General features: G+C 40.5%; 1 protein-coding gene across 1 annotated transcript in view; it reads left to right on the top strand.

Annotated features, from left to right (window-relative positions):
* Positions 1 to 248: 248 nt before the first annotated feature.
* The window catches only part of KDM4B (lysine (K)-specific demethylase 4B), a 78,565-nt gene continuing 62,000 nt past the window's right edge, over positions 249 to 16,813 (top strand). The window contains exons 1-4 of the mRNA XM_009583327.1: positions 249 to 415; positions 2,633 to 2,808; positions 3,690 to 3,804; positions 5,876 to 6,069. Coding sequence (XP_009581622.1) covers positions 275 to 415; positions 2,633 to 2,808; positions 3,690 to 3,804; positions 5,876 to 6,069 — 626 coding nt within the window. The 5' untranslated portion in view covers positions 249 to 274. The remainder of the gene's footprint in view (positions 416 to 2,632; positions 2,809 to 3,689; positions 3,805 to 5,875; positions 6,070 to 16,813) is intronic.

Below are 16,813 nucleotides of genomic sequence, written 5' to 3' on the forward strand. Positions count from 1 at the left end.
CTTGACCCTTCTTAGGGCCCTGCTAACAAATAGACTAAGTGGATTTTTGGTCAGAAGCTGTTCATATCCATGTTAGAGGATAGTACTTACAAATACTTTCTTGGGGAATAGGGGAGAGAAATGAAAAATATATCCATGCCTTTCTGTGAAATTCATTAAAGAAAGTAGAACGAAAACAAAGGTTTTTAACCAGTATTTTTTTTTTTTTCTGCCTCTCTTCTTTCTTTCTCCCTTTTTGTTTCCCCTCTTCAGGCGCTGCCGCCGTACTAGAAATATGGGGTCGGAAAACCCAAGTCCGCAGAACCCTGGCTGTAAGATCATGACCTTCCGTCCCACCCTTGAGGAGTTTCGGGACTTTGGGAAATATATTGCTTACATGGAATCGCAAGGAGCTCACCGAGCAGGGCTTGCCAAGGTGAGTTGCGCTGGCTTAGGTAGTTGAAAGCTTCCTGAAGGCTGCCTTCCCGAGGCTCTGCTTTATGTAAGGTGTCTATGAAGTTCTATCGCTCGGAAGCAGTTTACTTTCATGTAGTCAAGCAGAGTGTATTTTTTAAAATTGTACTTGCTGTCTCTGTTTCGGTTTACCGAGAGAGGAGAGGCAGAGGAGTTGCAGGCCTTTCGTAAGAGTGAAAGAAGGATGTCTTTTCCTGATCCCTAAATGGAAAACAAGGACATTCCCAGCCCTCGCAGAGATGGGTTAAGGGTATTTCCATGCCCTCATTCTGTTGCTGAGGGTATAGGTAGTGGTAGCCATGGTCCTCAAGGGCTGGAGGCGTGAGGTTTTCAGCTCCCCCAGAGTGTAGTGTAAAGGATCAAGCTTTTCAAGTCTGCTTAGGTTTGGATGGGGAAGAGGGCCTAAATCATGTCTATATGAATGGCTGTGGGGTTTTTTACTCTTACCATTTTAATGTTCTGGGCTACCACCTTATGCTGACTTGAATCTAGACCTGTAAACGTGTCCTGTATGCGTGTGTGATTCCCAAAATACCTGAAAGCCTTTTTGACCTTCAGGAAGCAGTTCTCCAGCCAGCTCTGAAACATCTTTCTGCTTCCTTCCCATCCGCATCTTTACACTGAAACTGATTAAACATTATGAGAACTCTTCACGTGAAGCTTCTAAATTCCAGTACTTGACATACAACTGCTTGGAAAAAATCAGGACTAACTGATTAGAAAGAATATTTCTGTGGCTCTGTCATGTTGCACCGTAGGCTGAGAGAGATCATTTGTTCTGACAGGGTAGTTGTTATGCACGGTATTTAGCAGAACTTAATAAAGCACAGCAGATAAATAAAGCTGTTAGGCATGAAATAATTCTTATATCTTCTGAAACATAGGTCAATTGCTGTTTTTATTACAGTTCTAAATAGAGCTGGGTATTGATAAAAAGCTCTCTGTGAAATGTTTCCTTGTCCACTCAAGTATACTAGCAATTACATTCCATGAGTCTGCTAGGGTAGATTATTTTAATAAAGGTTGTTGGTGAATTCCAGGTGTTGTAAAGAAATTACTCTACTTGTAGGACTAAATCTGAGCATTCCAAGTTAATTTTTGTGTGTCTCTCGCAACTGCAGTTCAGAGCCTTGAAATGGAAGTAGAGCTCATCATATCCTGGAGGAACCGTGCCCGCAAAAATCAATAACTTGTCCTCCAGTTCCTGTAACTTTTTTTGGTTAATTCTTACACCAAATTAGATTGCAGATACTTTATTTTTTCATTCCTCATGCCCACTGAATGTCCTACTGATTGTTCTCTGATCTTGAGCCTAGAATTGTTGGCAGCTCTTCTGTTTAAAATTATAGCTTTTTCTTCCAGATTCATCACTGCTTTGCAGCAGTTTTTTTGCACAGCCTCCAAGAGTGAGAAAAGAGTTCTGGACGCGTTCCCCACATCCTTTTGTTCTTCTCTACCTCTGCCCCTTTTCATTTAAGGAGTTGGTCCCTGATGTGTCACCTACAAATACAGAAATATCAACAGCAATAATGCAACAGGTTTTTGAGCCTTCCTGGTTAAAAAAAAAAACAAAAACAAACCAAAACCAACCAAACAAAACAAAAAAACCCCCACCTCGTCAAGAAAAGCCTAATGTAAGTGATCTTCTAGATAGATTAGTTGTTTAGACTACTATAAAAGGTTATGGACTTGTAGAGATGCAACATACTGATAAAGCTGCTGGAGTCTTCATGCAGCTTTGTGGAATGGTAGGTGAGAGGGGAATGCCATTCTGGAGGGAAAGCATGTGCAGTCCTTCTGGCATGCAGCATATTTCCTTGGTATAACTATGTATCTTTTTATCATCACTGGCCACCTTCTGTGACACTGTACTGATGGGACTGCTAGCAGGCAGGCTATCAGCCCCCTAACTGTGTCAGCTAGTCCTGCACTTCAGCAGATGCAGAACAGGTGTCTTGTCATCTGTGCTGGTAATTTGAGATGCTGCTGTTATCTGATAACCTGCAGCAGCAGGATGAAATACCTTCCACTTCAGCAGTTTTTTCTTCATTAGAGGTTGTGTTTGCCTGTTGTGAACGTGAAGTGTTTTTTTTTTTTCTTCCTCCCCCTCCCCCCCTTTTTTTTCCCCGGGCCACTCTATGACCTCAGGAACTCCTGATCCCTTCTTTTCCAATTCCAGGTGATTCCTCCCAAGGAATGGAAGCCCCGAAAAACCTATGATGACATAGATGACATGGTTATCCCAGCTCCTATTCAGCAGGTGGTTACTGGGCAGTCGGGGTTGTTCACCCAGTATAATATACAGAAGAAACCTATGACTGTGGGAGAATACCGGCGTCTGGCTAATAGCGAGAAGTATGTTTGTGTTAAGCCGTGGGCTTACATTGTGAATGGGGGAGTTGTGCAGAAAGCTTTTCTTTTTAGAAACAAGCTGGAAAGAAAATGCAGCCTTGTTAAATAGGAAGCATTTCTGAGGAAACAGCTTTTTCTTGAAAGCTTACATCCAGAATCTCAAACAAGTTTGTAACTTGGTGGCTTTTGGTGTATCTTAGATCTTTTTCTGGGAGTTGGTGTAGAAAGATTCTTCGAAGTCAGTATTTGGCTAAGAATCTGCCTGAAAAGAATGGCTTGGGCCTCAAAGAAGAGCTCTTGGTGTATTAATGGTTGTTCTGGAAAATGTGTTCCATTGCTGAGGTAGAAATACAAGTATCTTGGAGTGCCTGAGTTAATATTAATACTATGAGTGTCTTCCGAAGTGACTGGGAACTTTGCAGAGCATTTCAGTTAGCTGGGAAGGCCATCTGATACAAGCTGCAGTTGCATCCTTTTTCCAGAGTCACTTTCCCAGAGCTCTGGAGTACCTCGGGTTTTAACTCAAGCATTACTGACATCATGCAATCAACTTTGAAATATTGCTAATACAGCATATACATGAGTGCTTTACCTGCCTTCAGCTCCCTGTGTAATAACTTCATCTCATGCATCCTTAGAATGGGGATCTGGTGCTTCACGTAAGTGCACCTCCCGTTTGTCAGTATGCACTACAGGGTTTTGTAGAAAGATTTAAAAGGCAGTAAATTTTATGAACCTGAGTAGAATTAAAAATGAAATGCACCTTCAGTAACCTCCTGGGTGTGCCTGCTTTGAAATGCACGCTTCTTTTCAGTTGTTTATCTGTCTGTGATGAGTGTTCCTTAGGACTTCTTACATCCTTATCTTTTCCATGTTCTTATTAGGTATTGTACTCCACGCCATCAAGATTTTGAAGACTTAGAGCGCAAGTACTGGAAGAACCTCACATTTGTTTCACCAATTTATGGGGCTGATATCAGTGGCTCACTATATGATGCAGTAAGTGAAATGCTCTTTTATTTATTTTAAATATGGATACTGTCTTCCTTATTGCTCTTTTCTCATTAAGGAACAGTAATTCAGAATTTATTTGATTTAGCAACCTTAAAAAAAGGCAAATAATATCTTTATTTTTCCCTCATTACGAAAGTGTGACTAAACTTCCCACCTTCCCCAGAGATTCAGGATAACAGAGTCAATGGAAGCTGTGAAAAGCTTAGTTTTACTAGAAAAATGAGGAAGAAAGTGATTTAAACAAGTTTTTTATGACGTGCATGGCCGAAAATTATATATAGCTTGCAGAAAAGGTTGTTAAAGAAAACTGGACTGGTATCATAATGATATGCCCAGATATATGTGATGGTATGCAGGTAGAGTAAAAGTAAGCTACTGATCCTGATCTCTATCATGCTAGGGTTTGATTTTTTTTGTTTTCTTTTTTTTTTAAAGGGAATAAAATAGATTTCTGCTGAAGCACCTTAGAGAGCCAGAAAACAGCATTTCAAGGAATTAGGTCCTTCATCAAAACAGCTTAACACAGCTAAAATATTTGCATTTGGATTTTTTACTTTGTAGGCAGGTATATTAGGATACGATGCACCTGCGTGCTAAATTGTTTTACAATTCACATTGTTTAAGCTTTTCCTTGGTGAAATTGCATCCTATGCTTAAAGTAATTCTGTTGTGGTTTCTTCTGCTGTAAATGGTAAAGGTTGGTTATCTTCTTACTCTGTTTAGGCAGCTAATTTAAAGCAGTGGCCTTCCTCTGTAGTTTTCTTTTGAGTGGAAAGTGGCCTTTTTTTGGAGTGTTGTCTGATTGTCTGCAGTATAAACTGCGTGTTGATGTAAAAGTGTCTTTTTGTTATCAGTATAGTTTAATATGAAATTAATTGGAATAAACATAGATATCTGAGGCCTTCACAGCCATGGACATAAAAGTTATCCATAGTATTTGGTGCTTTGATGCGAGTATTGCATTCTTGTCCATGGTATGATCGGGGAAGGTGACATAACTAGGCACAAATACAAGCTTTAGGAGAAGTAGCTTCTGCAATGTACTGAATATACATTGTGCTTCCTTCAAGTTCCTATAAGCAGAAATGAAATAATTGAATTACCAGTCGCACCTAAAGAACATTTCCTATTCTCCAATTACTGACATTGCTGCAAGCATTGAGGTGTCAGTCATGAAAAACATTCTCCCTCTGTTCTCCTTTTCATCTTGCTTTTCAGCTGATTCCTTTCTTCAGCCCTTTCCTCCTTGCCCCTGTGGGGTTTTTTTCAGGTTGATTTAGAAAGTTCCAAGATTGAGCAGGTTGAGTTTCTCTGTCTTGCAGTTATTCCAGCAAGCAGCACGAAGCTGGGATTGCTTGCATACCTATCAGTTACTTGCATGTATATTAAGTACACTGGGGAAAAGGGGTGTGAAGGAAACTATTTCCTTTTTGGAGATTGTTTTACTCTTCAGGCAATCTCAAGGTTAAAGATTTGTACCAGTTTATGTGACTTTCTCTATTTCACGTTGAAGTAGAGAAAACCAAGTATCAGATTTAGAACTTCTTTTTATTGCTCTTTCTGTTTAAATATTGATAATAACAAAACTGTCTTCCCCTTCTTTATCTGAAGCACTGAGCTGGTGTAGAGACTTCTGCCACTTTGGCCACATTGAAGTCTAGTGTTTCTCATCAGCTGATGCATGTTCATCAGGTGAAGAACGTCTGGATGGAATATGTCATTGAGAGAAGTGTGTTTTACCCTTAGTTTATCTTATGTTTATTAGTAGAACAGGTACGTAATTGTAGAGTATCACATAGTATAAGTGCCACTTCAGAGAACACATTTAGTGAGGAGCTAGTAATCAATCCCTTTGCCACAAAGTAGTGGTAATGCATCCTTTTCATCGTTATTGATGAACACTAAAAGTAAGCTTTCTGGAAGCAGGTGGAATTAAATTAATGCAGATAACACTAGGATATCCACATTTTGAGGCATTGAAAGGAAGCTGTGGGCTATTATTGTGCTTAGCGAGTCCTGATATGTTCCAGTATAAAACATTTCTTTTGAATTACAGGATGTGGAAGAATGGAATATTGGCAATCTCAACACTCTCTTAGACATGGTGGAACATGAGTGTGGAATTATCATAGAAGGTGTAAACACTCCGTACCTCTACTTTGGCATGTGGAAGACAACATTTGCTTGGCATACAGAAGACATGGATCTCTACAGTATCAACTACTTGCATTTTGGGGAGCCAAAATCCTGGTAAGTGATAGAGTACTAATAGATGGTGACTATGTAGCTTTGCCCTCGCTTACCGTTTTCTTCAGGTCTACCTAATTCCATCGAGCCTCCTTAGTCTCTAACTTCCCTTTTTTTTCTCTCTCCTACTCTACATTTGAAAGCAGTTTTACTTTCTTTCATGCTGACTGGCTCGGAGACCTAATTCCTGACTTTCTAGAAAAGTAGCAGAATTAGGGAGACTTGTTGAGATTACAAGTGAAAACAGATTTCAGCACTTGGGGCTTTTTGGAAACTAATGCACAGGAGAGCACTCCCACTAATGTGGGAGAGCAAGTGGTGATGGAATGTGTGGATGCTTCAGATGCACTTCAATACTGAAAGATGGTTGTTCTTGCATTGTGCTGTAGGCAGGAAACATCTGTTACTTCAAAATTTCCATTATTTAAATATGTAAATATGCTTACACCTCTAGGGACAAGGTAGGTCATAGGGTTATTTTTTCATGGTCAATTCTTAGAATAACGATAAGCATTTTTCAACACTGTTGATGCATAGACTGGTTGGAAATAATTTTCCACAAAAATAATCAATAGATAAGGATGAAATTAAGAAGCTAGGAAATCTGGAATATATTACCAAGTCTGTCTTCTTTTTTCTCAAGCCTCTTATTTAAAAGTATAACTAGAGAGACTTAGCAACCCAGAAGAGCTTTACTGAAGATCTTGATGTGGCTAATAAATATTGACATTTGCGTGCAAATTAGAGCTTAAATGTCACTGTGAAGCTGCTGTCATTGTGCCCTGGCAGTGGCAGACAAGATTCTCCTGTCTCTCTGCAATATGAGTCCCTGGTGACACCAAGTATCTCCAGGCTGTTAGGGCCAGTGGGCATATAAAAGCTACTAACAGCGAAGAGGCTGTAATGAATGGATATAGTGTTCTTTTACAGTCTTGAAAAGGAGTGGAAGGAGGGGCTGAATCTGTAACATTCAGCTATAGTCTTAATGTGAATTGTAAAAAGCTTTCCAACATGTCAGAAAATCTGTTTCCCCAGCATACCCGATTCTCAGTCTCCCTCTTTCAGGCAGATGCACAAGGATTTTGCGGGATCTCTTGTGATACCTTTGTTAAACAAGCTTGATCTCAAGAAACATATCTCTGGATTATGAATGGAATGTGACATGCTCTAATTTTAGATACCGTCAATTTTTTCCTTCGTCTTCAGAAGCGGTTCATCAAACCCGTTTTTATTCGGTCCCCGTCTCCAGTAGGTGGTGACACCAGCACATGAGAAGCTCTTACTCTCCTTTGCCCATAAAGCTCGGTGACAACCAGCAAAGCCGATGCCTTCTTTAGTGTGGCAGTTTCAGCACGTCAGCACACAGGAGTTGGCTGCTCTAAGAGTTGTACGAGCAACTGACCTGAGGTTTGCGTTAGGGTCATGCGATTGTGGCTCTCTTTGGCCGCTCCTTTCATGCCTGTGTGTTACCGGTTCTGCCTCATCTGTTTTCGGCTTGCTTTTTGTTCTAAGCCCAGAATAGAAGGTTATCGCTTTCAAAAAAGTAGAAATAAGAGCAGATTACCGTGAAAAGAGAAGCTGGTTACAGCTTCAGAAATAATGGCTCTTCCACAAACTCTCACATTGTGAGCAAAAGGTAGACAACAGATGTGGGTTTTTTGAGTATTGTGGATACAATATGTGGATATCCACATACTGTGTGTATCATAAGGATGAACTCATTGCACGAAGCTGTTGCCTCATTTTTGCTAAACAGTGGTTTTTCCTTGTGTCCTTATGTTTGCTGTTGTTTCTGTGGGGAATACGGATTGCATAGTAGAGAAACAAATGAAACAAACCTCCAAACAGTAAAACCCAAAACACCTTTGTGTAGCGTGTTTGTGTGAAGAAGTTAAGAATCAGAAAGAAGTGGAAATTGTAGATGGAAAATTGTGGCAAATACCGGATCTTAGAAGTTCTTGGTAGCTTTTATTTCTGTTTAATCTTCTGAGGATTTTGGGGAGATGCTGAGGAACACCTAATATTCCCTTAAGAGGGGTTTCAGTTGTTGAAGAGTTCAGTCACTGTTGCTTATAATTGGAATAGAAAAGAGAAATCATAAAATCTTCTTGTAAAGGAGCTCAGGTGTTGCTGGTTAAAAATCAAAGCAGGAACATGCCATTCTATGTTTCTATAGTTCTTTTATAGTAACTAGCTCTATAAACCCTACACGGTTGGGGGAGAATGAGGATTTTGAGGACAGACCGTGTTTCGGGCAACTGAGTTTTCTTACATAGATGACAGTGTGTAACACAAAACTAGATGTATTGTGACAGGATGCCACTGCTGGTTTGGCAGGCCTCCCTGCTGTTCCCTTAAGCATAAGGCAAGAGTATGCCACTTGTCCAAGTAATTTCTTCCTTGTTCTTCACTATGACAGCTTCTGTTAATGAGTTCTCAAGCTCTTCTATGAACAAGAATTGGCTTCTGAGGAGTAAATCTGAATACCCCTTTGAGCAGACCTGGAACTTTCCCCATACCCGAGCAATTGCCCATCTTCTGATTGCGATTGCAGTCATCCCAGAGCTCAGTTGGGGGAGCTCTTGGACTTCAGTGATGAAATTCCAGTGGTGCAGCCTGGCTTTACTCAAAGATGGCTAAAATGTTAGTTCTGTTTTTCTGGCACCACCTCTGTGGAAATTTCCCAGCTTCCTTCATCCTTTTTATAGACTCTTTGACTCTGACAGTGATCATCTTAGAAGCACCTCGGGGAATAGCAGGAGTGTGGAGAGTTACGAAGTCTACCAGTTTGGGGTTGAGCTCTAAAATAAGAGGCAGAGTTATTGTTTGGTTGTCAGAGATATTTATATAGTGAAACCAAGGAGTCTCTGCATTGGTAGTATTCTGCCTCAAAATTGTCTCTTAAAAACCATAACTCTTTGTTCATGTCTCTCATAAATTATCGTAGGCGACTTTAATCCAGGCTGTGCAACCAAAGCCCCGCTTTGCAGGGTAGCACGTAGGAGCAGTGAGAAGCCACCAGCTCTGTTCCCTTATGAAGGCAAGGTGGGAAGGAAATGGAGCCAATTGAGGTTGCCTCCCAGACCTCATTCAAGTGGGTTCTACAAGAAATCTCTAAGTTTATTTGCTGTGGAAGAGGTGAAGTACCTTCTCATGGAGGTCTGGATGATATGGTCAGACCATAAGAAGCCACCTCAGTGGACAAAGATAAGCTGAGAAAGGAATCTGTCTGATGGATCAGGGAGGATGGTTACTGAAGTATTATTTCGTATGTGTCTTTCATTTCTGTGTTTGGAATTTTGGGCTATACCTCTTACAAAACAGGTACTTTGGGGACTGTTGGGATTAGAGTTAAAATAAATGTCTGTGGCTCAACAACTGAAGATGGCTTCTTTGTACAACCTAATGAGCATCTGCTTGCTCATACAACTCCTTGGTTAATGTGTGTCTCTGTCACTGCAGAGAAGTCCTGCTGCCAATGCCTTCCTGTACTGTTTCTTTTCCATAAGCAGAGTAGAACAGGCTGCAGCAATATGAGTTGTCTACACAGTTGTCACTGGAGATGCAGGTTGAAAAATTGTTCAGCACTAAGTGAAGTACTTGACCACTAAAGGGTCATCCAGTGATGAGTGAGAGGAAAGGGGTTAATGGAAGACAGCTTTTTTTCCTGTTTCCAGTCTCATTAAATGATTTATCTATGCCTGTAGATTGCAATGCATTTATTTCTTAAATTCTGTCTTGTTGTACCAAGAAGAACGAGCACTGTTACATGTCTTTAGCCATAATGATCGCTGCTGCAAAGATATCCATACTGCCCCTTTCAGGTTATATTTGCCTCATACCGAAGACGATCACCTTTTCTGATGTGCCGTTTCTCGGGTGTATGCATCTGGTCTATACTGTAGTCACCCTGTTGTTTTTAACTGGAAAATCAGTCTGCCAGGCTGAAGAGGTAGCATGGAAGGTGTGGGCACTTTCCACCAAACATACCAGGAATTAGGAGCTGTTGTGTAACTTCACGTTAAGCTTCTCAGGCAGGGCGCTGCCACATTGAGTCTCTTGCTTGCTTGTTTCTCAAATTACAATAAAATGTCCCTCTCCCATTAGTAGTTTAATTACAACCTTTTCGTACTCTGTCTTCAGTTTTTTCAAAAGTTTGAATGTATTTCATTTTGCAGCCCTGTATTAAACCTCTTGTGGTAGGAGTTTCTACTGTATCAATTATACATATTATGTATAATTACGTTATACATTCATAGGCTGAGATCTGAAATAGAGCATATTGTCAAACGATGCTAACAGAAGACTGATTTTTATAATGACAGAAGCAACAAAACTGAATGCCAAGCTTCATACTTCATGGTTATTATGGCATTTTATTGAGGAATGTATGCATCTCAGCCCTTGCAATTTCAAAAATGTATTTTTAAACACTGTGATACTCCACCATTACTTCGTTTCATCTCTATAAAAATGTGCAATACCTACCTTGAGGGCTTCCTGTGGTAGGGAAGTGCCGAAGGAAGCTTTAAATCTCAATTATGTGAATTTGATGGATACACTTTGGAGGTGTAATGTCTCTATCTTGTTTTGTCAACACTGTAACACCTGACTGGGTAATAAGGTTATTTTTCTAAAATATTTTGTGACTGATCTTGCTATATAGCAACAATATCTAATATATCTTCTGTAAATATTAATGGGATGTTATACTGTATTCTTTCTCTCAGAAGCTGCAGGTGTTAAACCAGTGACACTAAGGACGGTAATTGATTTTTATAAAATGTTCCTGTTTCCTTATCATGATGGATGTTTAATCCCCTTTAATTAAAATAGGGAGCCAGCTTTAGCTTTTAAGTTATATGGTCTCCTCTCCGAAATGTTCCCTTGCTGAAAGTGGATCATGCCTAATCTGTTTGACTTTGATATCACAAAGTACATTTTATGCCAGAACAGCAGTTTATGTGGAATTAAGGACCAATTACCAAAGGAACTTTAAAATAATTATGATTAGTTGAAAACACTGGTCACAGATAAAATTACATTTTAAAAAACACTTCTGGAATTCTGTCTTGTAGAAGTCGCAAGACTGCTTACTTGAAAGAACATAGAGTTACCTGAAAACTTTGATTAAAGTGTTTTTAGAATTTCTGCTTTCTTTCTTCCAGGGGTCTGGCGAGGTTCCCTGTGTAGTGCGAGTCTGTCTGTAGGAATTGAGGAAAACAAGTCCATGGGAGGACTTGCTTGTAACATCTACAATTTAATAAATTGGTAGTATCTGTAACTGATGCCACCATCAGTAGGGAAACCTTACATTTTCTAACAGATATGATGGGGACATTTAAAACAAGCCATGATTGTTCCCCTGGGAGAGGATTGTAAAAGGAGCCCTCTTTATTCTTGGCTAAAAGCATATACTAAAGCAGCTGCAGATATGAAGTGCTGAGGATCTCACTGCTGATGTTATTTTTCATTGTTGTCTTAGGAGCATTGCAGCTGTCTTAGTCAGAACTGCTGTCCTATCCTCCCCCCAGGATAAAAAATGTTAATCCCTGGAAAACTATCTCGGGGAAAGAAAATAACCTAATACGGTCATGGAGCTTAACTCTTCCAGCTTCTCTCCGTCATCATTTTCAGTGCAGGATGCTGGTCCTTATCTGCATTTCCCCCATGTGGTATTCTGCGCCATCCCTCTGCTTTAACACTCTCACATATGTTGCAGTTTGTTGCGAGTTTGATGTAATCTTATTTAAAGCAGCTGGGTTTAATGTTTGATACTGAATTGTATGGCAGCAGGGGGGAAGGGCACTTGTCCCTTGCATCATTTATTGCCTTTGAACTATTACATTCCCTTCGGGGGCTGTTGCACAAGGCGGTTGGATTGCTGAATTGATCAGATGTGATTATAAGTCTTGATTATTGGGATCTCAGTAACCCTTGCACCCTGGAGATCCTGTAAGTTTCTTAAAGCTAGATTAGCTGGAATCACATATGCATTTTGCCCTTGAGGGAACTGAGGACGCTGAATTTGTTACACCATGACTTTCCATATTGCTCAATCCAGAGAATTTTTTTTTTGTGTGTTTTACTTTTCCCATTTCTTGGCGTTAGGGAATTCAGAAGAAGATTCTGCAGCCTTTCCTCCCTCGATCCCCAAAGTCTGCACAGCCTTCCACATGAAGTGTGTGGGGTTGCATTGCTCTAAAATGTGTGCACACATTTGCGGTTTGTGTGTTCCACTCCTGACAGTAGAGATTTATAGGCTTGTTGAGGTGGAGTGGGGGAGAAAGGAGGGGCAGGGGAAGGCCATTTGGCCATGATGTGTTCCTTGGAGCTCACAAATTTCCTTCCTGCCTCTGCTATCCCACGTAATCTGTTTTACAGCTCTGCACTTTTGGATGGAGAAAAAGTCAAATTTATGGTGATGGTTGATTTGTAGAGTAACTGCAACATCATTTACTCTCAGGCAGATTTGGCAAAGCAAGACCCTTTTCTGTTGATAAAAGGGACAGAGGAAGGAACAGTGGCATTCATTAAAAGACATAAAAGGAAAGTGAGATAAAGTATGACCAGGCAGAACAGCTTTTCACTCTCCTACCTCTTCCAAAACTGTTAGGTGAAAGCTGCTTTGGAACAGGCTTTCTGCATTGAGAATCCGTGTACATGTTGATTTGCTCTGAGATTCGTGAAAGGAGTGATAGATTGAAATGCAGAGTTGCATCCCCCTGTAATTCACTGATAAATGAGAGCAGTGCAGCAGTGAGCTATTAATACAGCCTTTCAAGCTTCATATACTGCAGTCATTAGTTAATCAATACAAACCACACCATACTACTAATATTCAAACAAGCCTTCCTCCAGGCTCCCCTCAGGTTGGAGGGGTACTGTTCGTCCTGGAGGTGGTGGTGTGGGTGAAGGATGATGTAAATCTCATTAGAGAGGGAACGATGCTAGCTGATAGTCTGCTCTAAAAATCCAAGGGATCGACATATTGTACAGAGACCAAATCTCAGGCGACTGGAGTGGTTTTAGTGTGGTTAAGTCATCAGTCATCAAACCAAACTATATGAAGAGTTATGAGCTCTAACTTGTGTTATGTGGATTATCTTCCCAATCAGGTGCCTGCAATTGGAATAGTGGAGATTTTTCTTTTTAATAGACTTAGATTTTTGTTGTGTTTCATTACGGTGGTGTAGACAGATTATTATAAGAAAATTTTCCCAATGCAGAGGAGGCACGGTATTCTGGGGAGGTAGGACTTGTGTATTGCCTTTCTTCATTCACCCTCATTTAACTTTGAGAGAAAATGCCATGAAGATCAAGCCAGACTCCCGGACTGATGGGATCCACTACGGAACTGGTCCGAAGAGGGACTGTTGCTCTGTAAGAGAACAGATGAAATGACCTCAGCCAGCCAGCTGGCTGCTCGTACCCATTTGGTCTCCCTCCTCCTTTCACTCAGCTCTGTTCTGTGTATGTACTTCCCCCTCCAAAGTCCTCTTTCTGTTTCTTATTCTTGCCTAAATCCACTGCAGAAATCATGGTATTAGTACATACATTGCTGCCATTATAGTTTTCAGTCTGTGCGTTTTATGTCCATCTTTACTGGGCCTGTCCAGTCAGTTTGTTGAAATTATAAGCTCTTAGAGGTTGGGGTTCATCAGTGAGTTGTTGTACCTAACCTAGCAAAGTGGAGGTCATTCCGATCTGTGGTTCGTCTTTGTACCTTTCCGTCATGATCTTGGAAGGTGGTAATGCTGATCTGTGATCACATCCTCGTTTTTACAGTAGTGTCTTCAAGTGAGCTCCTGCTCCACTGACACAGTGTTTAATGGTGTACTGCTGTTTCCGCCAGCACTAATAATTCATCACAGCTCAGTAGTCCCAGTCTGGATTGAGAGAAGCATGTCTTTGATCCAAGAAGGCTCTTGCGGCAACTCATTCTTGGTTTTGAAAGTGTCTGCTCAAAGCTCAGGCCTGATTTGAAATGAAGATCTATGGAAGTCTGACAGGATCACAGATTGGTTTTAATAACTGAGGCTTTTGAACAGTGCACTCTGCCACTGAGACAAGATGGGAGGGAGATATGCTTCCATGCTTCCTCTAACTCTTTCAGCCTGATCTGACTTGGGCCCTGTGGGAGAATGAGCTTGCAAATTCTGGCTTGACATAAGCAGGGATTGGAAAGACCAGAAGGAACAACAGTGGTACTGCAGAGCTTTGTCTTATTCACATTTTGTTAACACATAGGCAGAAATCAGCGGGGATTTTTTCTTTACTCAGCAGAGAAAATTGACGTTGGGTGATGCCAAGTGCAGTACAAGCGTAGTTTAAAATAACAGAAGCCTAGGGTAATGACAGTACTTAAATAGCACTCTGCGTCGTCTGAGTGCTGTGCAATTGTTAACTAGTTAATGTTCTAAGTAATATATATGCTGGGTTTCTATCCACTTCATTTCTGACTGGCCAATCAACATGACAAAGGGGATCAAGTAGAAGAAATAAAGGAAACTTTACAAACTGTGTCACTGATCTTTATCAAATCTTAGCTATAACACTTCTAGCTTTGATGCTGACAAGAGCATAGGCCCTAGCTTCAAAGTAGTAGCTGTAGTTTGAAACAATGGAGCTTGATGGATGAGGAGCATCAAACCTTTGGAATGTTTTTTCCCCTCAAAAAAGAAAAGAGTGTGTGTGTAGAGGCATTGCACCTCTAGCACAAGGGGTTTCCTAATCCAAAAATACCTTTCATTACTAGTGAGCAGATTTCTTTTGTTCTGCTGTAGGCAATTATCTGTATTTTCTTCCAAAAGCAGTGAGCAGGAGCGCACGTGTGCCTGTGCCCAGTAAACGAGGCAGCTCTCACAGGCCAGTTGGTACAAGATGGAAACATCTGTGATCTCCCCTCGTTACATTTTTTCTCGTTTCTTGAGTTGCAATGAGGTTTTTTTTTAGAATATAAGGTCTTTTGAAGCATAATCTTTGCTTTTCTTTATATTCGTACAGTATCCACTATAAAAAGCAACCAGTAATTAGTAATCTGATTGCCAGTTTTGGGAAATAAATCTGATGCGAACAGGTTCTTCAAAACAAATAATGGAGAATGGCAAGGGGATGAATATTGTAGTCATTCATCACTGTTGAATTGTATACTAATTATCTTCTTGGCCAAACTGAATGAATAAATGATTTCATAACGTTTTTCCCACAACACCTTTTCTTAGTAAAGGACCCCCTTCATACTGCTCGCTCACTGCATGCAGAAGCAGGCTATGGGTTTATTTTGTATGTGTGGAAGGAGAGTCACTCCAGTGTGATTCGTAATTTTGTGCTTTGTGTCTGGCATTTGTTGCTATGAAATTAACTGCACTGGTACATTGATAGTCTTTCCAAGAGCAGATGGTTGTTCATATTAAACTCTGTTTTAAAATAGTATTTAAAAATTGCATATGAGTTCTGGAAAAATCTCATTTTTGTATTCATTGAGTTTTGGGTTAGTGAAACACTGCAAAAGTAGCCAATTGCTCAGTTGTTTTGTGCAAATCTTGTAGTTACGAGTTCAGGTGTACCTCTTGAAAATTCATACTGCTTTAAAGTCAGAATTTTAAAAAGCTGCTGTCTAATGTCACTTCTTGAAACTAATGCCTCTTTAGTACTATTTCTAGCTCTTGGCAACTTTAAGGGTTAAAAAGTCTTTTAGCAGTACGTGGTTGGCACAAGTTAGGTTTGACTCTGATCTTCCAGTAGTCAATCCATAAGGATTTGATCCCAGCTCCAGAGTGACCTGAGATATTCTGCCCGTCGTTACTGGAAAACAAATGAGGAGTTTGCAGTTGCACAGACTTTAGTTTCTTAAGGGAAGGAGGAAGTTTCTCATCTTGCTTACTGTTCTGTTAGCAGAAAAATTGCCATTTCTTCATATTGTGCTTGGCAATGGGCTTGATAATTAGGCAGTTATGCGCATGGAAAAGAGATCCTATCGCGTGAAATAGGCCCTGTGGTGTAAGTGTTGAGAATGCTTACTGCTACCCAGGCCCTTTGTGAGCAGGTTTTGTCCTGATTTTCTTCCTGTGCTGGTTCCCAAAGGATTGTATTTGAGCAGTTGTCTGCAGAGCTCATTTTTCTCCGAGCTTTAGAAGACAGGTTGATTTGGTGTGTTTGCGTGGTTGTAATCTTGTTCTGTCATTACCTATTTACTCCTTATTACGGCTTTTTGAGCAGATACTCCCCAGCCTCTGTGTTTATCTTTCTCCCTGTGTGTATTTCAATAAAAATGTCATTATTTGAAATCATTGACACTGCTGGTTGAAGATACTGAATTCCATCATCTATTGTCCTGTAAAATGATCCATTAAAGATAAAACTGCAGACACTCGATAAAGGTTCTTTCCTAGGAACAAGAAGCTCTCTGATCTGTGTGCGAGCTTATCTCCAGAGCACGTGTTTGCGTTCTTGATGTAAAGGAGGCACAACATAAGGGGACAGACGAGGGAGGCTGGAGGTTTTCCTTTCCAAGTGGTGATCCTGAGAGGGGAAACTGCATACTTAGAGCAATTTCACTGTGGGGTAACCTCAGATATTGATGAGGAGAAAAAGAAAGGGAGTTGGTTTCTGTCTTTTAACAAACTGGGAGGGAGAGAGGGATGAAGGGAGGGTAAACATGGAAGAAAGTAAAGGTGAGGAAAAGAGATGTGACCATGAAAGGGAGGGAGATGACAGTGCTATTGACGAAGGAGTAATCCGTTCT

The sequence above is a fragment of the Fulmarus glacialis genome, unplaced genomic scaffold (genome assembly GCF_000690835.1).
Source record: "Fulmarus glacialis isolate BGI_N327 unplaced genomic scaffold, ASM69083v1 scaffold19718, whole genome shotgun sequence".
Classification (NCBI taxonomy): Eukaryota; Metazoa; Chordata; class Aves; order Procellariiformes; family Procellariidae; genus Fulmarus; species Fulmarus glacialis.